This window comes from Aethalodelphis obliquidens, unplaced genomic scaffold (assembly GCF_003676395.1).
Source record: "Aethalodelphis obliquidens isolate GAN/ISIS:26980383/991018 unplaced genomic scaffold, ASM367639v1 scaffold7, whole genome shotgun sequence".
NCBI lineage: Eukaryota > Metazoa > Chordata > Mammalia > Artiodactyla > Delphinidae > Aethalodelphis > Aethalodelphis obliquidens.
This window is the reverse complement of record NW_020837951.1, coordinates 51,489,389-51,514,393: the sequence shown is the minus strand read 5'-3', so window position 1 is coordinate 51,514,393 and position 25,005 is coordinate 51,489,389. Positions and strand designations below refer to the sequence as shown.

General features: G+C 46.2%; 1 protein-coding gene across 2 annotated transcripts; it reads right to left on the bottom strand.

Annotated features, from left to right (window-relative positions):
- Nucleotides 1–8,544: 8,544 nt before the first annotated feature.
- On the bottom strand, nucleotides 8,545–15,437 carry DMRT2 (doublesex and mab-3 related transcription factor 2). 2 transcript variants are annotated; one of them, XM_027105755.1, is made up of 4 exons: nucleotides 15,006–15,437; nucleotides 13,678–14,250; nucleotides 11,984–12,086; nucleotides 8,545–9,890 (listed from the first exon to the last, which is right to left on the bottom strand). In XM_027105755.1, exons 2-4 carry the CDS (start codon nucleotides 14,206–14,208, stop codon nucleotides 8,833–8,835), a joined length of 1,692 nt encoding a protein of 563 aa, XP_026961556.1. In that variant the 5' UTR covers nucleotides 14,209–14,250; nucleotides 15,006–15,437; the 3' UTR covers nucleotides 8,545–8,832. The 2 variants fall into 2 exon arrangements, with proteins under 2 accessions (XP_026961556.1, XP_026961557.1); XM_027105756.1 differs by lacking the exon at nucleotides 8,545–9,890 and adding an exon at nucleotides 10,212–10,360.
- Nucleotides 15,438–25,005: the final 9,568 nt, after the last annotated feature.

The window sequence follows — 25,005 nt, the reverse complement described above, 5'->3', positions numbered from 1 at the left end:
AAATAAATTTTTTTTAAATTGTCATCTCTCAAACCACTAAAGAAAAAAAGTTTAAAAAAAAAATGAAAACAAAATAAAATTAATACATCTTATGTTACATGATGAGGGAACGAGAGAGGAAAGGAAACAAAGATTATACACACACACTCACATAGGCACACATATTCACTGCAAAATAGGGAGGAAATATTCATGACACTACCTGTGAGCAGGGAGGGCTTTTCAACTTGTCAGAAAAAGGGAGATCCCAGCCAGAGGTAGCCAGCCGCCGTGGCCGTGGCCACATTACTACGTCATCTACTGTTCATAATCTACTCTGTCATGGACACAGCCTTAGGATCCACTGTGCATTCAGTCTTGCAAGCAGCCCCTGCAGGAGTCAGAACCTATAACATAGATGAGAAATACAGTGATGTTTTCACTGTGAGTGAGGACGGCTCAGATGACTTTCTCCTGCAAGTCTGACAAGGGAGCGCTTTCCAGAGGGAAGGGGGAAGGTTTCACAACAAGCTGAGAAGCCACAATAGAAACTGGGCGGCACATTCCACAGTTTAAAAAAAAGGAAGTGGGATGCTGGCCAGGTTGGCTGACAGGTTTGGTTCTTATGGACGCAAAGTCAGTTAGCAGTGTCATTTTGAGAACACCTACATGACTGGGCCGGCAACATGAAGCTATAATGTCCTCACCACACCTGCAGCTTTGACCCATATTTCCTAAAGACCAGCCACCCTCGCCTCTGCCAATACAACACAATGTGCTTTTCCCTCAAGATTCAACAGTCATTTGTTTTATTGGAAGTACTTTATGTTTAATCAATGTCTAACCACTTGACACCACTTTGCATCCTTTGTCCCTACTTTCCCGATCCTGTCACTTCCAAGAGGGGGAGAGAAAGTCAGGAACAGTGCCTAAGGGTATGGATTTTAGAGCCTGAGAGAACCAGAAACCTTGGGCAGATTCTTTAACTACTCAAGCCTCACTCTCCGTTTTGTATCTGTAACTCTTATTATGACTTTTAAATGAAAGTTAGCACACCGTAAGTAGTAGATACCAGCTAACTCACTGGCCAATATGCTCACACATGTGTGTGCATACACCTACACTCATACACAGCCTGGTGACAAGGAAAGCTCACTGGAATGAAAATCAAGGGATCTGCAACCTTGAACAATTCACACTCTTGTAAGCCACGGTGTCCGCATCTGCACAGTGAAATCTTATACAGTCCTCACTCTGTATCGAAGGGGCAGGATGGAGAGATTGGTTCCAGGAACCCCAGCAGATACCAAAATCCGTGGAGCTCAAGTCCTTTATATAAAATGGTGCAGTACAATGAGTACAGTTGGCCCTCGTATCCACGGGTTCCGAATTCAACCAAACGGCAGATCACTGGTTGAATCTGTGAATGCAAAATCCATGGATACAGAGAGCTGACTGTATTAGGGCATCTCTAAGAACCTAGTCCAAGACATAGAGTCCACATTAAGTCAACATTATGGCAGCTCAATATGAATTGGCATGGAATGTGTCCCAAGATACAGTACTAAGTGAAAAGGCAAGGTGAAGAACTATGCACGTGTAATCTCCCATTCAGGCATCGTATTCATAGACTATCTCTGGAAAAATATGTGATGAATTAGCAATAGTAGTTGACTCCGCAGAGGGGATATAGGAGCTTACTTTGCACTTGTATACCCTTCACAGTCTTGTACCATGTGCATTCTTCACCTATTTTTTTAATAATTTAAAATCTAGAAAAGAGGTCCATATTACAAGTGGGTACAAAAATGGCTAGTTTTTATTATAGTGTATTTCCACCTGCATGTGTTTGCTTTTATAATAATTTTATGTTTACTATAATGTTATAAAATTAAATGACACAGTCTGCAGTTCTGTAGAATCTTGAGGCTACATTTTTCCATGTTAATAATTAGTCTTTAAAACCATGCAGTTCTCCTTGTAGGCTGTGTGAAGTTACAGACTCCTGGTGAAGGGAAATACCTTCTAGGGAATATCATGGGTCAAAGGCGGGGAGAGCACCTTGATTATGGATCAGGCCCTTTATATACATTATACTACTTAATCCTCTTAACAGTTCTCTGTGCTGTTATTGTCTCCATTGCACAGAAGAAAAAAAGGAAGCTCAGAGAAGTGAGATGACTTGCCAAGGAAGACCTAAATTTTAAACCCAGCTTTAACCTGACTCCAAGCCTGTACGCATTCCAGTTTGCCATGCTGCCTCCTGGAAGTAATCGAAGGGAACAGGTTCATATTAAGAATATTGGTCATTTAAGTGAGTGGGGAAAGGAAGGGAAATGCCATATAAAAGGCAGACTAGAGCTGACTTAGTGACTATGAGCCATGTCTGCTTCCTGTTGGAGGCTTTTCGGCATCAGGGTAAAAGCTTAAACACATCCTCTGCTTCATGCCTCAGATGTCCCCCTGGACAATTTAGCTTTATTCCACATAAAGTGGATTTTAAAGAGTCTCTTTCCAGAGGATTAATGCTACAGATAGAGTTCAGGCTTAACAGATCGGCCAGAGCCACCAGAGCTCAGTGGTTCTGTTGAGTCTTCCTGCCACGTGCAAAGCATGTGGTTCAGCCAGGATTCACTCTGCCTTTCAACAGCCAAGTCTTTCAGGCCCATTTTATCAACTCTTGTTTTACAGATGGAAAAAAATCTGAGACCCGGAGAAGCAAAAGGACAGAAAGAGGAAGCACTGAATCAGAACTCAGGGCTTCCACCTCTCTATCCTTCCTCCTACACCAAGATGTGGAAGTGGAAAAGGAGCCATTTTTCATTTCTGTGAGGTCGTGTAAGACAGTGGTTAGGAGTACAGTCTCTGAAATTCCAATGACCTGGGATTCTTCCCTACACAGTCATGTCCCTAATGTAGGATCCTGGGCAAGTTGCTTCACTTCTCTAAGCCTGTGTTCTTATATGTAAAAGGAGGATAACAATTATACCTACTTCACAAGTTAAACTTTGTGTGGATTAAATGAAATAATGCTTGCAAAGTGTCAGAGCCCACTACATCCAGGCGTGCAGTGAGGGGTTTCCTAAGGAAGATCACCATGGCTTATACCACTTGACTCCTCACAGAGACCAAGTACAGGTACCTTACCCATAAGGCCTGGCTGAAAAAACACAACAAGAATTAACTGAACTCATCAGATCCCACTCTTAGGTTTGAAGGAAGGACTTACAGTAGGACAGAACAATAGATGGTAGAGAAAGAAGCCAAAAGATGCACGTAGACATAATAGTAAAGAGAAGCCTCCATGGGAAGGAAAACAGAGAAAAAAGAGTGGGAACTAGAGGAAAAGCAGACACAACCAGAAGATGCTTCATCAGAACAGAGGAGCCCCCCTTTATCAGGAGGAATTACATTTAGCTGTTTGTAACCAAGAGCCAGTGACAACGGCTCATGTGCATAAATAGTCATTATCTCCCATAAAAGATGAACGAACAGAGGAAAGCAATCCAGCGCTGCTACAGCAGATCCTCGAAGTGAACAGGCATCTAGGCTTTTCTGATTTCTCTGCTCCAACCTCCTTTGAACATGGCTGCCAACCTCAAGGTCATAAAATGCTACAGGATGCTTCCAAATTCCAGGAAGAAAGAACGCAAAAGAGAAAAAATCCAAATGTGCTCATCCTTGTTGTTTCAGTCCCTGTTAGAGAGATGTCCTGAAGTCCACCCACCTCATCATGGCCACATCTAGAGGCAAACCAGGCTGGAAATGCAGCCTTTTAGCTGGGCATGTCGCCAGTCCAAATAAATCCAGGGCTCTGCTACTAAAGAAGAGGAGAATAGCTATTGCAGAGACAACTACCAGTTTCTGGTACTTTTCCTAGGTCATGCATCTAGTTGCCAAGGGAACAACAAGGAAGTAACGTTGCTAGACCTGGGCTGAACAACCTTCTAGTGCCCAGACCATATTCCAGTCTTTGGGAGACCTGCTAAGTGTCGAGATTTCCATCTTCCTTATTTCCTTATCTCACCTTAAAATAAAATCTTTTTTTGTAAATAACTTGAGTAGTCCTCTGGCTTCTTTTTGCTACTTAAAAGAACCTAAATAACATAGGCTCACTTACCAGCATGAATCTAGCACAGAGAAAGTTCTCAATAGATGTTCATTAAACTGAACTTAATTTCATAAACAATCACAAAACCACATAGCTCTATCGTCTGTTCTCTGCCTGCCCTAAGTCTGCAGATGCATTATCTCAGAAGACAGTGCTGGGTATTTTGTGTTTTTCACTGAGATTTTGCCCACCGTTCATGCAAAGTCATCATTCAATGGCAAATGTTTAGGTGCTTTCTGGCTTGTGGATCACACTGGGTTCTTCATTGTTTTAGTGTGTGGGTTGGAGAATGATGGTCCTTTGTTGATTTCATGGTTACTGTCATCAAGCCTGAGTTTCACAGCAAACTGGGGGAACTGAGGCTAAGCCTATTCTGCTTGCCTGCAGGGAACTCCTGAATCTACAAGTTTCATTTTAGAAGCTCTGATTGAAACAAAAAATAGAGAGAGAGTGAAAGAAAACTGCTCTAAACATGTTTAGATATAGCAAGCTAAAAAAAACAACATAACTAAGGGTGGTAGAGTATGATAAAAGCTTGGTACAATCAGTAAATATTAGTGCCACAGATCAAAGTTTATAAACTGTAGAATCCAGCCATCTCAAGAACTAACAGCCTTACAAATTGGACCCCAGAAGGAAATAAGCCTAAGCTTACAGACCTAGAATAGGAAAAAAGAAAGTTAATCCAAAAATAAGTAAAATCAGGAGGGCAAGAATTCTAGTCCCAATTGAAAATCCATCACTCAGTACTAAGTGATGTCTTTACTATTCTACAGGGAATGGTGAACTTTCCTTCTTACTTCATCTTGACCTTCAGCCATTTCTTTGCTCTTTGGCACTGCTGAGACGTCCCAGAAGACATTCCAGAAAATTTCTTAATACAAGTTAATGCAAGTCTTTGATTCCACAATTAGAATTAAGCTTTTAAATGAAGATGATGTGATAACACACTCACTTAAACTCACATTAAAAGGTTCACGACTGACACTGGAGCCTCTCTGGGCAGAGTAGTGTTGGTGAAGAATGGAGATGGTTCACGTGCTGGGGGAGGGGCAATGTGGGATGGGTGTAACACTTGAGAAAACTGAGCTCCTGAAGATGGGAAGAAGGTGAAATCAGGAAGTGAGGACAGGGTAAAGAGATAGTTACACACACATGCTCACAGCAGCATTATTCACAATAGCCAAAAGGTAGAAGCAACCTAGGTGTCCATCAACAGATGAACGGATAAGCAAGATGTGGCATATGCATACAATGGAATATTACTGTCTTATAAAAGAAGGAAATTCTGACGTATACTACAACATGAAATGAACCTTATAGGCAATATTCTAAGTGAAATAAGCCAGTCACAAAGGGACAAATACAGTATGATTCCACTCGTATGAGGTACCTAGAGTAGTCAGATTCATAGAAACAGACAGTACGATAGTGGTTGCCAAGGCTGGGAGGAGCAAGGAGTCACTGTTTAATGGGTAACAGAGTTTCAGTTTTGCAAGATGAAAAGAGTTCTGGAGAGGGATGGTGGTTACAGCTGTATAATGTGAACATACTTAAATACCACTGTACATTTAAAATTGTGAATTTTATGCTATGTGTATTTTATCATAACTAAAAATACCAAATTGGAAGAACTTCTAGGCTTAAAAAGAGAGAGAACAGAAGCAACTTGTTTACTTCATGACTTTGCCTAGGTCTTCTACTCCTGCCACTAAAGGTTTAGAAAGAAAGCGAACTTTTTTAACTGACTTTATTTTTTTAGAATAGTTTTAGGTTCACAGCAAAATTGAGGGGACAGAGTACAGAGATTTCCCATGTCCCCCTACCTGACACATGCATAGCCTCTAGTGGACCCTCCCACTAGACTGGTCCATTTGTCATAACTGAAGAATCTTCACTGTCACATCATAATCACCCAAAGTCCAGAGTTTACACTATGGTTCACTCTTGGTGGTGTACTTTCTATGGGTTTGGAGGGAAATGTTTTTCTTTAATTATTCATATATATTAAATTATTCATGATAACTCTATTGCATTAGAACCCAAAATCCACGAAAGAGTGTATTAAATGTGTATTAAAATAACAGAAATGTTGTAAATATTTGCTATTCAAAGTGTGGTCTGAAGACCAGCAGCATCGGCACGCCCTGGGAGGAGTTTGTTAGAAATGCAGAAGCTCAGGCCCATCCCATACCTACAGAATCAGAATGTGCATTTATCAAGATTCCCAGGTGGTTCACTGTCCATTCTCAAAGCTTGAGAAGCACTGTTGCAAACTATTCAGAACTGCTTGATCAGTTGAGATGGAAGGAAAATAGGTTATTAAAGTTGCATTATTGTACTGTGAGTCAAATTGAGGGAAGGGTCCATGTTTTACTATTCCTTAAGTTCTTAAAAATGATTAAAGCCAAATCCATTTATTGTCTTGAACATAAAAAATGCTTAAACCACAATTATAATTCAATATGTAGATGACAGTGTTCTCTGAAGACATTATAGCCAAATAGTAGCTTTTATGCACGTGAAATGATTAAAAGAAGCAAAGTGCCAAGCACAAAGCTCTCCCTGACGGGCTGATGGTAGATTTGGTAGGTTTGAAATTCCAAGAGGAACTCATCATTACAGAAGAACTAATGCGTGGTATAATACATTCGCCAAGGAGAGTACTGACCAGCATAAATGTTCAAGAACAATAAAATTTTGGTCACTGGTAATGTGAGAAAAACCACTTAATACCCACAGCCAACTGGATTCACTTAATGAGATTAAAATGATATACAGAGAGGACAGGAAACATATCCCCAAACGTCCATTGAACACAAAAGGGTAAGACATTTGACTAATGTATGTATTTCAAATACTAAAATAGAGTAAGAAAAAGAAAAATCCATGTTTGGATTGAGAAGGCCTTCTCAATGGGATTTGTTAATGTGGGTTTACTCTAATGTGCTCTCCCCTGATACCTTTGCAGCAGTTTCAATGCCAAGTTTACACTTAACACAAAAAATAAATTCCTAGTAAGAAGATAAAAATTAATAACTGTATAGATAAAACAAAGATGACTGGGGGTTGGGGACAGAGGGGCAACTGCAGTCTCTGACACCAGGGCTTCATGGCTGGAAAACATTTTTCCACTTAATGAGAATCTTCAACAGTTATTGGGATCTCTGCCCACTTTCATTTTCTTTTTCTCTGGCAAACTTCCATTCGCTCTGGCTTTTGCAATAGTAAAAATAAGTAAATCTGACTCAACAAAACCAAGTATTATTTTACAAGTACAAACTGAAAATCAATCTAAGGTTTGGCTTGGTGTTTTTGCAATTGATGCTAATTTTAAGCAATAATTCAGAGGAACTCCTTGAGGCTTACATGAGCTCATCAGTAGCAAAAAAAGTCACTTTAAAAATAATTGTTAATGTTTTCCAGAGGAAGAAAGAAACTCTTTAAAACTGCCGAATGTCTTGGCACACCCCACACGCCCACCTCGTGTTCTTGTTACCCAAATGAGAGCAGAGTTGGAAGCAAAACCTCACTCCATGGCAAAATTAGAGGTGGGTGGGATATCTGGCTCATGATTTCCTGTGTTGAAATGACCATAACATCTCAGAACTTGATTTGAGGTCCACAGGTGAGATCTTCAGGGAGGAATTTCATACCTTCATAAATGTCTTACTCTTGTTTTATCAATCATATAGAACAACAGTTAACATTTTGTTGAGCAAAACGAGGGGGTAATGATGAACTTAAAAAAGAAGCCACCCTTATTCTGTGATAAACATCTGCAGGCTTCGGCAACTGTCTGCTGAAGCAGTTTGAAGAGTAAATGTTTTTATCTCAGAAGAGAGTTACACTGATAACCTTTGACACTGGTGAAAATGTGGGACACATAAAGCTGAGACTGCCAGACCAGCTGAGAGTCGTGACTCGGCCTGCTGCTAACTGCCTGCTGTCACCAGACCCCAGGGAAGAGCAAAGTAACACAGAACTGAGAGGGGGTTCAACCATGTGCTGGGGAAGCTGCTCTGTGGCCCCCAGCAACCTGAAAATCACAGAATGAATGTTCAACCTAGAAAGGAAGCCTGAGGCCCCACGTACACATCCCCATCAGGGAAGGAAACTGGGACTCATTCCAAGAACCCATGTCGTCGTATAAATGAGATATTAAACTTGATTGCTCTTCAATTCAACTTTGTCCAACCACATGAAATGAAGATTCTATAAACATAAAAATCTTCCCTATGTTCTCCTTACAGCTATTTTTGCCTCAGTCTTGAATACCTACATTTACATGTCCTCCAAAATGCACAACTAAGGCATTATAAGTGTTCTCCTATGGCCCCCAGCAACCATTAAGAGCACTTGGAAATACACAGGATCGTAGAAAAATAAAGAACACATTTCATGGACACTAGCTTTTTCACCTAGACAGAGAAACTATTTACTTCAGCAAATTCTGGGTCTTTTAGAAGACAGTGTCAATTTTATTGCTTTTTGAAATGCTGTGTAAAGCCTGAAACTTCACAATTTGCACATCAGCAAGATCCATCTTTAAGTTTAAATATATTTATGTGGTAAGGGAAAGTACATGCATTAAGAATATATAGAATTTTTTAAAATCATCATCATTTACATTAGAAATTTCTTTATACAAGCATCTCAACTTTTTTCTTTGAAAAAAAATTAGTGACTGGTAAGAATCCTCTGAGACTGCAGAAAATCCAGCTTCCCATTTAAGCAGCCTTTCACTGAGAGACATGAGTGATGGCAGACGAAGGCCTCTTAAGAATAGACTCAACAGAAAATGACAGCGGTTCATTCACTGAGAGTCTTGTTCCAACTTGTTTGGCTACGAAAAGGTCTTTTGCACATCTATCTATTGTAAATGTGTACTTCTGGTTCTCCTTGACTAAACACTCTCTGGGTTTCTTAGGGGCCTCTTCAAAGGCCTCTTTGACAGATGATGTTTTCAACTCGGGACCTGATTTGTCATTAAGAGTTTGCTGGAATAATGAGTGGAATGGATTATGTTTAAGTGGCAGAGGGTGCCTGGTGCTTTCTTTGCTGATCTTGGTTAAGACGTGCCCTTGAGCTGCCAGGGAGTCCGTGTCAACAACGGGCAAAAAATTCCGTTGGGGTGGGGAGAACGCAGACCTCTCGGGGACGGCCTGGTGACCCTGAAGGTCACTTCTTGAGATCTGGCCCTCAGGAGTGTGAGGCGGCACCAGAGAGCCTTCCAATTTCGGTGGCATTATATCATGATCTGTTCCGAGTCCATCGTGCAGTCGTACTCCCTTCAGGTCCCAGCTGGCCCCAGGCTTCAGGGCCTGAACTGACGTGGTAGCATTCAGCAGGCATTGCTGGTAGAGGAGGGTATCACTAATGGGGCCACACTTGGGCCAAACTAAAAATCTCGAGGACAGGGGATACTGCCTGTAGGTCGTGGCCACGCTGACATTGGAAGAAATTAGTTCCATATTCCCAGACCCTGAATACTGCATGGTGAGGTCAAGGCAGGTGGGCAAAAAATTGCAGAAGTCTTTGCTTGGTGGTTCCACTGGCGTGGGACTGTAGCCACTTTTGTAGGAGTTGTACTCAGAACCATGTACCATGCGATTGGGCAGGAATAGGGCAGCAGCTTGGGAAGCTTCCAACATCTCCCTCTCTTTATATTCTCTCTCCAGCATAATGTTCTCCAACTCTTTATCAGCAAAGGCCCGCCTTTTCCTCATCCGGTCACTTACTGGGGGAGGTAGAGGTAAACTCCCTCCCACATAAGTCTCTGATGGAATGGGGCGGTAGCCTAAAATAAGCAAGCATTGCACATGAAAGACATTAACATCTGATGAGGAAAAATCTGGGAATCCAGAAGGTAACAGAAACACTGCAAATCAGCAGGACAGTTATTTACAGTTCCACATCACTAGTATTTTTATACAGAAAGCAAAAGTATGGGTTCAATTTAGAATAGATCCCTTCACGGGGAAGGATATCCATACTGCAACTTTTTATTGTTGTTGTTTTTGTTGTGATAGGTTTGTTTACTTTGACAGGCATACTTTACTGGCTGAAATTTTAATATTCTCCCCAAGCTCCTACACATTAAGAGACAAGGCTGCTCATGTCGCTTCAATCAATGCTTTATTACTATCCATGTCATCTTTTTCAATTATTAAAAAAAGATATCTATACCTAGAGCTGATGTCACTTTTATTTTCTAAAGTTGGATCATTATGTACACATTGTTACAGTTGTAGAATAATCCAAGGAGAACTAGGAAAAAAGAGAAAGTTAAAGCAGATTAGTGAAGAGAAAAAGAGGAAAGACTTCAGGAAACAGAAAAGCACAGAAAACTGAAAAGAGCTGTTAACTAGTTAAACAGACTCTGCAGTGAACAATTTAACCAGGCCCCTACCCCTACCTCTGACCATCAGTACAAACAAACAAAGTGGGGGGGATCCCCTGCTATACTGAAAATAACTGGTCTAAAACATTTTTCACCAGTACCAATCACGTTGACCAGATACCAAAATGGTTGAACAAGCAATCACTAGAACCCAGATTAAGTCATTATACATTTTATAAATAGGGACAAAGTCAAAAACAAAGATTAGTATAACATAAATAGAATTCCTGGCAGCATAAAATACTTTATTTCACCATCCCCAAGCACTCACCACTATCAAATTTGTTTGAAGGATCCACTGTGATATCTGTGTGTACATAGTGACAAACCCATCATACTCATTTGCAAATAAAATAAAATTTGAAAATTAATGTGTACACTTCTATGGTAAGTTTTTGCCAGGAAGTTATTTACTTGAATGTTCTATTCCACTTAGTCCTCTCACTTCTCAAGTTGCTTTGGCACAATTTCAATTTATCAGTGTGGTCCCTATGGTTATAAATCTGTTTACCCAGTTTGTAACCAAACTCATTTTGAATGCATGAGAACCCATTCTAAGGTCAGAAGTATACAGCACAGGGTAAGACATGAACAAACTTTTAAACCTGTCCAGAAACAACTCAATTCAGAAGCCACATAAGAAAAAACAGAATACAAATGTCTACTTCAAAACAAACCAAAAAAAATCTGTTTTTCAACCTGACGCATAAAATGGCAGTGATTAGAGCAAATATAAACTTTCTTTTTCTCTAAACGGTGAAAGATAGTCAATGTTATTTATTATGTCAATAAATAAATTCCATACCCAAACAGAGATGCTTTTAAAAAATCAGTAATATTTTAAGAAAAATTAATGTATTCCCAGGCTTTAGAGAAAGTGAACACATGAAGACTTCATTCTATTCAAATTCAACCTCCATTTCTCTTGTGTATTCAAAACCTCTTCCAGATTCTATGATCTCGACTGTCAAAATGGTAAAATGAAGTGTGGAATAACTGCAATTTAAGTAGATAATCCAGAAAGGAAAAGAATACAATTAAAAAGAGTGGGATTAAAGGCTGGATCGCCCAGACTAAAGGCCTTTATTGGTGTGGGTACCTGTTAAACTCTTCACTTGACTCACTCTATTTAGCTCCAAATACAACTAAAGATTTCTTTTTTAAAAATTTATTTCCTTTCAGGACATCTGCTCTGGGATCATTTGGCAGTGTATCTGTACCTCCCTCACACTAGGGCAAACTTCATATGCACTCCATGTTAACCCATTAACTACGAAGCAGAAAAAATTATCAGTGATAAAAACCTCAGGAGGTATGTGAGATTCATTTTCTCACATCCTGATATCCTTCCAAAAGTTTCCAATAAAAAAGCATTTCCCCCTCAGAATGCTCCTTCACATGTAAATGGAAATGCCATGTGCCTGAATAATGAGAATCACTCAGAACATGGTTTAAAAGGCTAAAGAATAATTTTGCGTTGCTTTCTTTACCTTCTAAAATGCTTTTGGCCAGCAAACTGGGTGCCCTGACTTGCCTCTGATACATGGCTTTGCGCTCGAAATTATTCTGTTTCCCGGAAAGCCCCTTCTTGTCCTGTAAACACAAGAAACATAATCAATAATGCCCTGAAAAAAAACGTGGGAGACAAGGGAGAGGCATCAGCAACTCTCCTCATTCTAAATGTATTTATTTTCCCATCCCATGTGAAATTAATTCTAAAGGAATTAATATCAGCACCGCTTAATTCCAGGACAATGAGCTAAAAGCTCTGTCCGAAGCCTCCAACCGGTGAGCAGGGCCCCGGCTTTCCCTGGGGCCGCGTTGCTAGAGTCGGCCCAGACTCAGCCTGCAGCGAGAAGTGGGGGCCCAGTCTGGGAGGAAGTGAAATCCACAGTGGATAAGACGCTAGGAGCCTGGCCCTGAGAGAGCCGCGGCGGGCCGCTGCATCCTCGGAGCCCAGACTCGGGGCCGAAGACGCCAGGGACCTGACACTGGCCAGAGATGTGGGGCCGGTTTCTCCCCGCAGTAGGGCGGATGGGACCGGGAACAGGGGGTTGACAGAGAAAACTCAGAAGTTTTCGGGCCTGGCCAAAACTCCGGATTGCTTCACTGGGGGACTGGGACGCCTGAAGGCGAACAAAACCTTCAGAGTCCGCAGGAGACGGGCGCACGCTCTGTCACCGCCCGGTCGATGGAATTCTGGGCCCTTCTACACCCGCGTCCCGCCCAGCAGGTCGCAGGGAGCGCGAGGGATCTCAGAGCCCTCGGTGCAACACACGCGGGGACACGGGAGGGGGCCGCGCCCCAGCCCAGGGTCGGGGCACCTCAGGCGTCCAGCGCGCTGCGCTCTCCGGTGCCCTTGAGAGGTTTCCCATGAGGGTCACTCACTGCCTGCGGCGGGCACGGTGATCCACTCCCCAGCACCTTCTGGACAAAAAGTAAAAATCAAAACTCCTCCCGCGCCCTGAGCGCGAGCAGGCCCGCGCAGCCTCCCTCCTGTGAGCGCGCTTGTGCAGGGACACAAGGAAACATTCAGTGCCAGGTTCAAGAAAAACCTCTCCCTTAAAGAAGATTCAGGCTCTCCTCACAGCCGTAGACCCGCGGTGAGAGGCGACAGAGAACCGTCAACTGGTTCTTAGGTAGTTCTCGAGGCCAGAAGTTTCTTCTAAATTCCCACGTCACTTTTGGTCTCCTCTGTAAAATGGGCAGGACACGTTCTCTCTCTCCTAAATGGCCCGTGACTGCGGAAGCGCCGTAAGCACTACGTGCTAAGTGGTTCTTTTTCGCGATCAGCACGGTGTAATACGGCAATGGACGTCGTGCACTGCATCAACCTCTGTCCTCTTCCCCCCAACACCACCAGAGTAAACGTTAAAATATAAAAAATCGAAATAAAATACCTTTCCCATAATGTACCGAACGGGACTAACCACTTTAAAGGCCTCTCTGCCTGCTTTTTATTACAAAATCTTCTCTGCCAAGTTCCCCAACGATGGCCACGGCTTCCTCCCTCCCGACCCTGCAGGCCAGCGTTGGCAGAGGTGTCTTCACCATCCTTCTGAGAAAGTGCCAGAAGCCTCGAGTCCCCGGGCCCGGGTGTGTGCGGAGCGCGCCCCTCCGACTCCCGACCCCCACGGCGTCCCCAGACAGCCCGGCGGGGCGAGCCGGGCCGGCAGGTACGCACCTCGGTGGCCTGCTGCCTCCGGAGCGCCACCTGGGCGGCCATGACGCGCTGCCGCTCTACCACCAGCAGACAGTTGGCGCACTGGCAGTCACGCCAGCGGCAGAAGCGCTTGTGGCCCTTGAGGCAGGACACCACACCGTGGTTGCGGCAGCGCGCGCACTTGGGCGTGCGACTGAGCTTGCGCGGCTCCGCGCCGCCGCCGCCGCCCGCGTTCGCGCCGCGCTCCGGGGGCCCGGCCGGCGCCGACGAGGCCTGCGGCGCCGGAGGCGGCCTTGGCGCCAGGGTATCCTGCTGCTCCGGCCGGCCCGGCACGCCCGGGGACGCGCCCGCCTCCTCGCCATCGCCCTCGTCCTCCGCGTCGTCGTCGTCCTCGTCCTCCGCGTCGTCGTCATCCTCGCCGTCCCTGTCGGGCGGCGGCGGGCTGGGCCCGGGCGGCGTGGGCGGCGGCGCCTCGCGGCCGTCCTCCTCCAGCCCCAGGCTCTCCACGTCGATCTCCCAGTCCACTGCGGGAACCGGCTGCCGGACCGCCATGGCGCAGCACGCTTCGCCCGGGCCTACGCTGAGTCCCCTGCGCTATGGAGAGACAGGAAAAGAACCAGAGACCCACCGACCGCCGCCGTTAGGCACCGTTCCCGGGCCTCGGGCCCAGAGCTCCTGGTCTGCCCGCCTCCGACCCCTCGAGGAGCCCACTTCTCTACATGTCTTTCACATCCAGACCACACGTGCATTTCTTGAATCTTTAGGCCTGACCTTTAACCACAGCCCTCTTTGGCTTTACACACGCTTTGGGGACAAGGCCCTCGGTAAACGCACTGACCACACACAGAAGTATTGTGTCCAACTAGGTCGGCCTTGGCCACTTATCAGGCTTACCCATACCCAACTAGTATGGCCACGCTGAATATAAAAATGTCAATGGAAGAACTGTTTTCCTTCTGATCACAAGGGCCCTTCGGACCCTGCGAGGTACCACCCTACAACTCCCACACGCCTCTCATCCTCCTGCACCACTACAAGGAGCCCCTCTTGGGCTTGGAGAGGTTCTCTCATCCTCCCCCAATCCCCCCACCCCAGCACACCGCAGTTTTAATCAACTAAAAGCCAAAATTGTTCTGCTGCCAATAGAGCCCCATAGGGACACTGGGCACGGACCTGCAAACGCCCCCGTCCAGCATGGACAGTGTTTCAGCCCCTCAGAGCTAAGCCGCGTGGGCTCTCTTGTACATCGGACACGGTTTGCACTTTAAAGCAAGACATACAAGTAAAATAGGAAAGGTGATTCACGCCCTTCGCCCTCTCTGACACCCCAGCTACATCACAGCACTCACCAAGACTCTGAGGCCCCGGCTAAGCAGCCGAGGCAAAAGATATCCAGCCTTGGGACCTTGCTCTTGGGCTGCTGGCTGTGCTTGCAAACAGAAATCGGGGTTGCCACACCCTGTCACGAAATCGCGGGTTGACAGCTGGAGGACCGGAGCCCAGTGGATGAGGAGTAGAGGAGAAGGGGCATGGAGAAGGTGAGTCAAATCCTCAGCGACCTCGCCCCGCACATCCCAGACTCTGCAAAGTTCTGATCTGTCCTCAGCAGCCCCGGGCGCTTCACCTCGCTGAGGCTGCTTTTGGCTTCCTCTGTCCCTAGCTGGGCGGGAAGGTTGGGCCGCCTTGACCAGGTTCAGGTCGCAAGCTCCCGTGGCAGGCGGGCGTACGCAGCAGCGTGCGACGCAGCGCCCCTCACAGCAGTCGCCAGCCTCCGCTCCCTTTCCTAGTATTATCCGCTCGGGCCCCCGAGCTCTGCGCCCGCTGATTGGCCGGTTGTCAGGCGGTGTGCACGATGATTGGCTGAGGCGCTTTGGCCCGGCGCTCCCCGCCTCCTCGCGGCCGCCGGGCCCCTCCTGCCGCGCTCCGCCAGAATCCTGCCGCGCGGCCTTCGGTGCAGCCGGGAAGGCTGTCCCGAGGTTTAAACCGAAGTGTGACGGCGCCGGCGGGAGTCGCCATTTATCTCGAGGGCTAAAAAAATAGCAGAGACGCACTCTTACGAATCGCGTTGTCCTCAAGAGAAAGTAACAGACGACAAGGCAGAGATCGGAAAAGCTACGTCATCAGCATCACCGGTGTATCTGGGACTCCATCATTAACCCAAAGCTAGATGCGGAAATAAGAGCAGTGCACGGCGGCATCCTACTTTCTCCTGCGAGAATAAATCAATGGTTACCTTGCACCACAGCACCGGCTTAGAGGACTTACGAACTGTAGATACTTTTGTGGCTATCGCCACTCATCCTCAAGGTGCAAAGTGGTTCCTCGTTAATTTTCACCACGCCCGTGAGACAGGCAGGTCACCAAGTCACCTACGTCACTTATATTTTTCTATATGAATTACTATGAGTTGATTTGAGGGAGAACGGAAATACATGCCATGAAGAGATTTAAGTACAATATATTCACTCTAAGTATTTTTTAAAACGAAGCTCTTTTTTAAAGAGGACTTTTTGGTATTCATGAATGTATTTATAAGGGGGAAAAGGGGCTTCTTCATTAATCTCTTACGTAAATGTTTAGTAACAGTTATGTTTCCAATATCCTGAAAGAGGGAATTAGTCTTCTAATTCAACGCTGCATTTTATTTCTTGAACTAAATTTAAAGTTACTTAGACGCTTTTCTACTTACACCTTTAAATAATCAGTGCCTCTTAAGATCTGTTTAGGAGACAGAAAATTGAGTGCCAATGCACTGAGCACATAGTAGGCCCCCTATATATTTGTTAAACGAAGGAAATTACTGAAAGTTAGAAATTAACCAGGCTCGGAGCGGCGGGAACGAGGAAGCTTAGGAATTCCTACTGTGAAATTAACGCGATGTGCCGGAGGCACAGGTATTCCAAGTCCTTTGGCGATGTGGAAAGTTCTTCCCTAGTTACCAGGCACTGGGATTTCCCTTTGTGCGGGTTCTTCTCCCCAGAGCCGCTTTCGATGCCCAGCGAAGGAAGTGGAGAAACAGTTCTGTATACTCCTGTTGGATGCTCAGTGGCTCTGGGCGTCTGGGAGGGTGGCTTGGGAGCTGTGTGCCCTCAAACACAGGACAAAGAATCAAGCAGACTTGTTCGTGCCTCCCGTTTGGCACCACCTAATAACACCAGTGAGTTTTACCTTTTGCGTAGTTTCTCATATTCATCAATGTGCATTTGTTCACCTATGTTAGAGCATTTGAATTCTTGAGCGCAGCAGAAGTGTGTTATTTTCCCCCGTTTTCCAACGATGAAACAGAAATTGAAAGAGGAGCCCTGAGTCACGAAATGGGAGGGCAATGGACTGGTGAGCACCCAGGTCCTAGGTCGGCCTCTGCTCTGAAGTCTCAAACTTTGACGACCCCTTCGCTCCACGCCAGAAAAACTCACAATGGGTTCGTGTTTTTTATTTTATTCCCCTGCACCTTCTTCTGATTTTGGTACTTGGCATCATGACCTCCCCTTCTGAGTCTCCCCCTGTAGCTTTTTTACCTTTGCAAACAGGCATCTCAATGCTTCTACCCCGCGACGCGCAAGAAAACTGCAAACCCCTCCACTGCCAGTGCGTGTGCAAGCAGTTGGCAGGCTGGGTTTTTATTTTATTGTTTTTACGGCGGGGGGAGGGGCACGGAGGGGCGGAGGACAGGAAATCGTTAGCCCTTCACTAGTTATTTTGAATATTAAGAAACAAAATCAAGAAAGTAAGTTTGCTAAACTAGTGGTTACCCTAGGGGAGATGGAAGGGGGAGGGGCACAAAAAAGTAGGTGAGCAAATTTGGGGTAGCTAGATTGAGGGGAAGGGGAACCAGGAGGGAATGGGAGGGGAAAGAGGCTGTTTCCTAAACAGAAAATAAACAAGACGGCCAGCACTTGAACTAGTTCGAGTGATAAAAGCTGCCACATAAGGAGAAAACAAGTGGGATTTGCGTACAGTAAACTGTGCGGGCTGAAGACAAAACAGGGGATAGGAGTTGGGGGGAGGGCGGCTCCTGGAAGCCTATGGCGAGAGCAAGGCCCTCAGAAGTCAGAGCCAGTTGTGCCTTCCCCTGCGCAGTGTCCGGCTGGACTTAGGGAAAGCAGTGCCCAGGAAGGGGCGGGCTCCCTGGCTCCAGGTGGGTGGGCCCAAGACCAATCCCTCCACTGCACACTCATCCCCCCCATCAAAAATCTACACTACAGCCTCACTGCTTCCTCCAGGCTTCCCTGCCCATCTCCAGATACCCCCCCCATCTCGTCCTATTCTCCTTGCACCCCATCTGCGGTACTTGCGGGCATGCAGCTGTAATCGTGATCCAGTTGAATTACACGCCATTCCCTGGCCCTGAACTCTCCAGAAAATCACAATCCCAATTGCTGAGAGGTGAAATGGTGTGGGAGTGGGGTGGGGAAAAAGAGGTTTTTCTATTGGGACGAGTCTCGGGAAGCCTGAGGAACTCTAATATTAAATAAGAAATTATCTGGATAATCTGGGGAGGGGGGTTTATGACTGCACAAACTGATTAGTAAACTAAATATTCAAAGGCAATAGGAGTCAGAGAGCCTGGGCTCCAGGCTGGTTGTTGGTTGTTCCACCCACTACCTGATTTGGTTGATTAACTCCCTGGACCTCAGTTGCCTCATCTGCAAAATGGGAAGAATGCCCTTCTTTGGCCTGTCTTGGCTGTGAAGATGGTAATAATGAGAATAGTCTTCACATCGTAAGAGCTCAGTAAACGTTTGCTTAGCCCGCTGTGGTAGCCCATGCAGCCCCAGGAGGGCCGGGCCACGGCATGCCTCCCAAGCTTGACTGAAAGGCAAGGGCGCAAAGAATCCAGCTCCTTCCTCCAGGTCCCTGTCTTAAAAGGGGTCAGGCCGTGACTGAGGACCTGTTAGGTGAGGAAACAGAAGTCCTCTGGGCTTGTAAACCGACACCAAATTACGAAGTGCAATTGGGGCTTCCTGCTTGTAAATTACAAAGCAGCGGGCCGCCACTGACTCTGCCAGTCCCCCCTGGTGGGGGCGGCTTCGGGGGTTGCGTCTCTCAGAGCTGGCCGTCGCTGAGGGACGCCCTCTCCTCCCTCTCCCCTTCCCCCAATTCTCTCTCACCCCGCACCCCTTCACCTTCTCATGCAGCTCGGACACTCGCGGTCCTAAGCGCCCGCCTCCCCCACCGAGTCAAGCAAGGGAACCTGAAGGAAAAAAGCAGGAAAAGGGGGACGGGGAGTCTCCCTCTCTCCTCTTTCTAAATGTGTGTGTGGCGGTTCTTTTCTACTCTCAAAAAAAAAAAAACGGGGAGGAGAAGCGTGTTTCAGATTGGCCCCCGCTCACCCATCAATTCCTTGCTACGAATCCCAGCGGGTCCGGCCGCCGCCTTCCTCTGCGTGGCCACGCCGGCTGGGATCCGACTCCAGGGCGTCTAGCTTCCCAACCTGGCCCGGCCACCTCCCACCCGATCACTGAGGGCCGGGCCGCGGGAATGCAGCGGGGTTTCTGGGCCCAGGCTCCACGCAGGCAATCCGGCTTGGAGGCTGAGCGTCAGGGTTTCGGAGCAGGCTCACGGGGGTTAAGATGCCAGATCTGCTGCTCCTTGGCTGGGGGAGAGCGAGGAGTATCCTAAACTGCCTCGGCACCTCACTCCACAACTGCAAAATGAAGTTAACCCTACTGTTGGTGATGTGTGTAGACCCCCCTGGCACGGTGACCCGCCAATACTGAGCACTCAGTACTTGGGAGTTGTTGGTGTTTTTTTTGTTTTTTTGTTTGTTTGTTTGTTTTTGTATTAGTTGTATCATTGTAACTCAAGGAACTGGCCTGCGGAGAGCCCGAGGCCGGGAAATTCGAGGCCGATTTCCTCGGACCTCGCCCGACTTCCCAGCCTCCGAGGCCCTGTGAGGCCTGCGCCGCACCGCCAGGCTGAGTGGCCTCCCTACATCAACCTGCCGCGAGCGCCCGGGGAGGTGAATGGTTTTTGGAAACACCTGGGCATGGCAGGAGTGCTTTGCTGGGGCTGGCTACGGCTGTTTTCTTTCCAGAAGGCAACCTCGAATCCACCGCCTCTCGCGGAAAGTTACTCTTAATGTTGTATCGTCTCACAACTTTGACCGGCTGTGGACCGGGCTAAATAAATAATCCCAGATGCGATTGCGGAGATACGATTTCCCAATCTGCTTTGCGTAATCAAATATACGACCTGTCACAAGCAATGGGGGGTGGGGGGCCGGGGGGCGCGTGGGGGGATGAGACAGCTTGCGGAAGATAACCGTTCTCCGAGAACTCTCCCTTTCCCTGCTCGGTGTGTCCCAAAAAAAAAAAAAAAAAAAAAAAAAAAAAGCTTAATAAAAAAGGACAATGTGATCTGGGCTCTCATCCCTCCTCCGTGGAAGCAAGGTTTAAATCACCGGTATTTATGACAGAAAGGGACGCGCTTAGTCCACGCCTCCTTGTTTTACAAACGGAAAGGAAAATTGAGTTTACAGAAGTTCACGGCACTTGCCAGGGAGACGCATAGCTCCATAGTGACTGTGTGGGACCAAAGAGGCCAAGTAACTCCCCCCACTCCACCTCAATGTCTTCACACCATTCAAACAAAAATGTGCCCTTTGCGGCGGGATGCGGAGTCAGATGCCGGCTGTGTGAAGCAATCCTAGAACATTCAAGCATCTGCCAGCCAACCCGCCCCAATCCCCAGGCAGCTTCCATCCTCCGTGCTGGGAAATGTGGCTCAATTCACTTGGGGGTCAAGTAGCAGCTAGGAGATGAAGCAACCACAGACCTCCTTGACTTCTTAGTACCCGGTCCAAATGGTCGTCAGGGGAGGTAGAGACTCAGGGTTGTAGCTGAGGCCTGCGTTCCATCGCAGGGGCGGTGTCCTTGCTTGTTGCCACATCAGGAGGCACAGAGAGCTCCTGCTTGGGGCCTCTCTGCAGCCCCTAGGAGGCCTCATGATCACCTGACGGTGAACCCTTAACTGAGAACTGTCCACCCCTACTCCCATCCCATATGGGGCCTTCATGTTTCTAGGGGGCAGATTTTAACCACACTCAAATGACTTTCCATATTTTCCCAACAATCCAACTACCAAGTAGAAAGGAGGAGGAAAGCAAGGTGTTTGCAGGGCAGGCACTATGGTGAAAATTTAACTCATCCATGGCAGGAGCCATTGGGCAAACCTCTTCACCTTCCTGGGCCTCAGGTTCCTTGACGAAAGTGAGCAGTAAATTTCAGTGGCTTCCAAGTTCTTTCTTAAACATTAACATCAATAACAAATGCTAACTACCATTTGATGGTTATCATGGTTCAGATAATAAGTTTGAGGCATGAAGCAAGTCCAAGAAGGACAAGAAGAAGAGGAGGGAGGAAAAAGAATTAGAAACAAACCAACTTCGGTGTTGATTTTGGCATCTTGGTGACAGTTCTGCTCCTCCCTACTTCCGTTGTTGATCCTGATCAAAATCCTAGTTAAAAATGTGATAATGAAACCCAAAAATGTCAACTAGTGAAAGATGGGGACATGGAATAGTTTCACAAAAGATGCAGGTCCCCAGAGCCCAGATCCAATGCAGACTCATTCAAGTGACTCTTAGAGGGTTTTCACATGTCATCAAGGTTCTATGATCTTGTGACTTCTAGATTAGGTCCGTATGGCCGGATTTTAAGCAAAAAAGTTACCAGGCCACTCAAACAGGCCTCCCTAGCCCTGTCCTGTGTGATATGCTCCCTCTGGGGTCTGAGTTTGGGCTCTGGAGAAGGCCAAACATTTCCTTTGCTGTTAGCCCAGAAGTCTCCCTGAAATGTGTCCTTGCCAGCCAGAGGAATTCCTCCCAATTTCTACCAGAAGCATCCCTATGGTCAAGCTTTACCCCAACCCCAACCTAGTAGAAGATTCCAGCAGTGTGATATGCACAGCACAGATGCTCCACGATGTCCATCATGATGGATTGGGGGGAGGGAAGGAGTGGCTAAGAAGAGAGGATCAAACCATACTGGGCTCTGTCTTTGCTTTCACCTGGATAGCAAGCGACCATCCATATATCCAAGCGACTGAAGTGTGATCACCAAAACACAGACACTTCTATATACATAGTACTTGACCTGCCTGAGTTTTGAGATTCTCTCCCTCTATGAAATAATTAGTGAAGAAAAGTAGAAGACTCTCCAGGGATTCTGTTCTAGCCCTTGTTTTGCCAACTAAAGTAACCCTTGACCTTGGGCCAATTTACTCACCATCACTCCTTTAGGCTTCAATTGGCTACTCTGCAAAATGAAAGACTTGAACCAAATTACGTCTAAAGGTCTTTCCCATATTTTTAAAAATACTTTTGGGTGGAGTGAGAAAATGAAAAAGGCTTGTGTGACGGTTTCTCCATGGAGGTGTGTGGGAAGGAGAGAGAGGGGACAGGGAAAGAAGAAAGCCCAGCTTGAGGGCACACCCCTTATAACAAAGTGCTACATAAACTTTAAGAGCCATGAGGAAATATTCTCTTTGAAAACGCTGACCCCAGCCAGCAGGAGGGTGTTCTAAGGGAGAAAAGATGAGGAGTTCGAAGGGGGCAGGCAAAGGGGAGATGTCACTTGCTTCAAACTGATTTAACGGGGTGAGAGTGCAGGTGCAAGAAACTCCTGTCCTCACCTCCTGGCCACCAACCCCCCGCCCCCGCCCCCAGCCCTCCACCCCTACCCCTTCTTTTGCAGAAGATTTATTGGCGAGGTGAGGCCAGGCTAACAAAACTGCAACCCCGGGTGCTTCGGACCCCGCAAGAATGCTTTGATCCTCCCACAGTGTCTAGTGGTCCCCGGCGGATTGCATTGCCAAATGCCAGGGACCCCCTGGGCGGGGCCACTGCCCAAGGATCCAGCTTCCCCAAAACCAGCGGTGGGTGCATCCTCCCTGCGGCAAGAAGCCGCGTGGGGGCGCGCCAACCAGCACTCGATAGACACGGCGGAGACCCAGAGGCGCCGGGGTCCCGCGGCCTCGGAACCCGAGCAGCACCGCGCACCAGCCGCGTGAAATCCTCGCGCCCTCCCGCCCTCTTTTCTAGGTGGGGTCGGCGGTCAGTGGCGAACAGTGATCGATTGGAAGTCTGAAGGGTCATCGGCGAAGGAGGGAGAGACTGTAGGGGTCATTTGCTTGTCTGGGGGCTTCTGAATCCTACTCCTTCTAGTCTTTTAAGCGTCTACTTGGAGAGGGGGCTTTCTTGCGCTGATTCTTGGATTACTTTTCCCGGGACGGAAAGGAGAAGAAGGAATCACAGTTATTGACGGCCCACCGTTTGTCAGATTCGTTTGTCAGATTCCATGCCAGGTCCTTCCAACTTCGTGCTATCAACTCTTCACAGCTTTTCATTTTACAGTTAAAGATGCAGGTTCCAAGAGGCTGGGTACAGGGCTAGGACAACAGAACCCAGATCTGAATTTGAAGCCTCCCATTCCAGCATGCTTCCCACCAGTAGTTACCTAGACCTAAGTCCCAGCTGCTTCTGCAGGAAACCAATCCCCCAAACCCCGAAGTTAGGAAATGACCCAAGACAAATCCTCACAATGCAAAGATTACAGGAAGCTGTGTAAACCAGCCTGGGCTCTGAAAGCACAGAAGACCCCAAATCATTTCTGAGGCTCCTGAGAAGTTTTGGACAAGTCACGTGACCTCTCTATGTTTCAGTTACTCATTTGTAAGATGAGGATAATAAATACTTTTCCTTGCCAATACCAGTGGTTTCCTAAGTTCAAAATGGAAAAAAAAAAAAAACTAGAATTCTTTGGAAATAATAAAGCATTCTGAACATAAGGTATTAATGAGGTCCCCCTTGTCTTATTTTGCCAAATCAGGAACACCATGCCCTGTGTAGCAAGTTGATAAGATCAAATAAAATGATGGCTGTGAAAGGCCACAGAGGGGAATACTGTGCTGTTTTATTAATGATTGTTCAAGCAATACCCTTCTCAGAAATGAAGCTGCCATTATGTTCCTTCATTAGCCAAATTAAAACTTCAGTGTTTAAAGCTTTGGAATGCTTACATAGATTTCTTTAACCCCGTGGAAGCATTGAGAAGGAAATATTATTCTCACTTTGAAAAGCAAGAGGGATGCAGAAAGTTAAAAAAAACCTTGCTACATAAACGTATTGACCAAAAGGCTTTCCATTTCTGCTCCAAAAAAAAACTTTGTGTCATTGTGCAGGGTAGAACAGATTCATCTTTAACTCTCTTACCTCAGTCTGCTAAGGCTGGTTTCCAGCCTTTTCTTTTTCTTATACTTTTAATAATGGAAATGTTAAACAATATACAAAAGCAGGCCAAATAGTGTAATGTCCATTAGCGTAATCCAATAGTATAATATCCATGCTATTCATATATCCATATGGATACACAATATCTATATAACCGTTAGCCAGATTTAACAGTTGTTCTGGGCCATTCTTTCTGTCCCTCCTTTCTCAGAAGAATACTTTAGAAGGTCCACTGCATTTCTGTCGATTAAAGCTGCAGCCCCACTGACTGAGTTGGTAAGATTTAATTACAGTAATTGGATAGAATTTCTTGGACCTCAGATCTGATATATCTTTGAATTCACAACCTTGTGATAAATCATTCCAGCAAAATACTCATTGTTTGAGCAATTGGCTTTATATGCCAATGGACTGGAACCAGAGACACAGGTGGCAGAAGTGAATCACGGCTCTAGATTCTAGAAACTGAATTCCTTCTTTTCTAGTGCAGCCTTTTCTAACCAAAACACACAGTAATTAATTACTCCTTCAAAAGGTTTAGGATTCTTATACTGGACAGGCCTGGAATTAGTTCCTTTAGCAGAGTTTACCTCAGCCCTGGGTGTAGACCTATGAACCTGTTGGACTCCCTACACTCGAGAGAATTTTACTTTTTGCCCAAGACACACCTTGAGCCCGGCCTAAGACATCTTCAACTGTCTCACATTTACATTAAAACCTCCCCGGAGCTCAAAGAACAGGAGTTTTGTTGTCACTGTTTTCTTTTCTATGGTTTTTCTTTATCCTGGTTTGCACAGTGCATGCAGACATCTGTACACTTAACTTTCATCTACTTAAGAGTTACAAGTCAGTAGACTTGGCTTATCTTTTCCAAAAGCACTAGAACTGGCCTCAGTACACAGTCCAGTGTATGAAAACACGTAATCAAGTTCCAGTTACAGCATTCCCTATAGTATTCCCAGATGCTCCCTGTCATTTGGCCAATCTATAATGTAATAAATATTGATGGTTCCCTTACATGTGGTGTTAAGATCTGCCCAGCCAAATGTTTTTTTTCTGCACTGTCTTTTAAAAATGTGTTGCTAAAGTTGTTGTCCTGAATTTTGTTTGTACTCTGG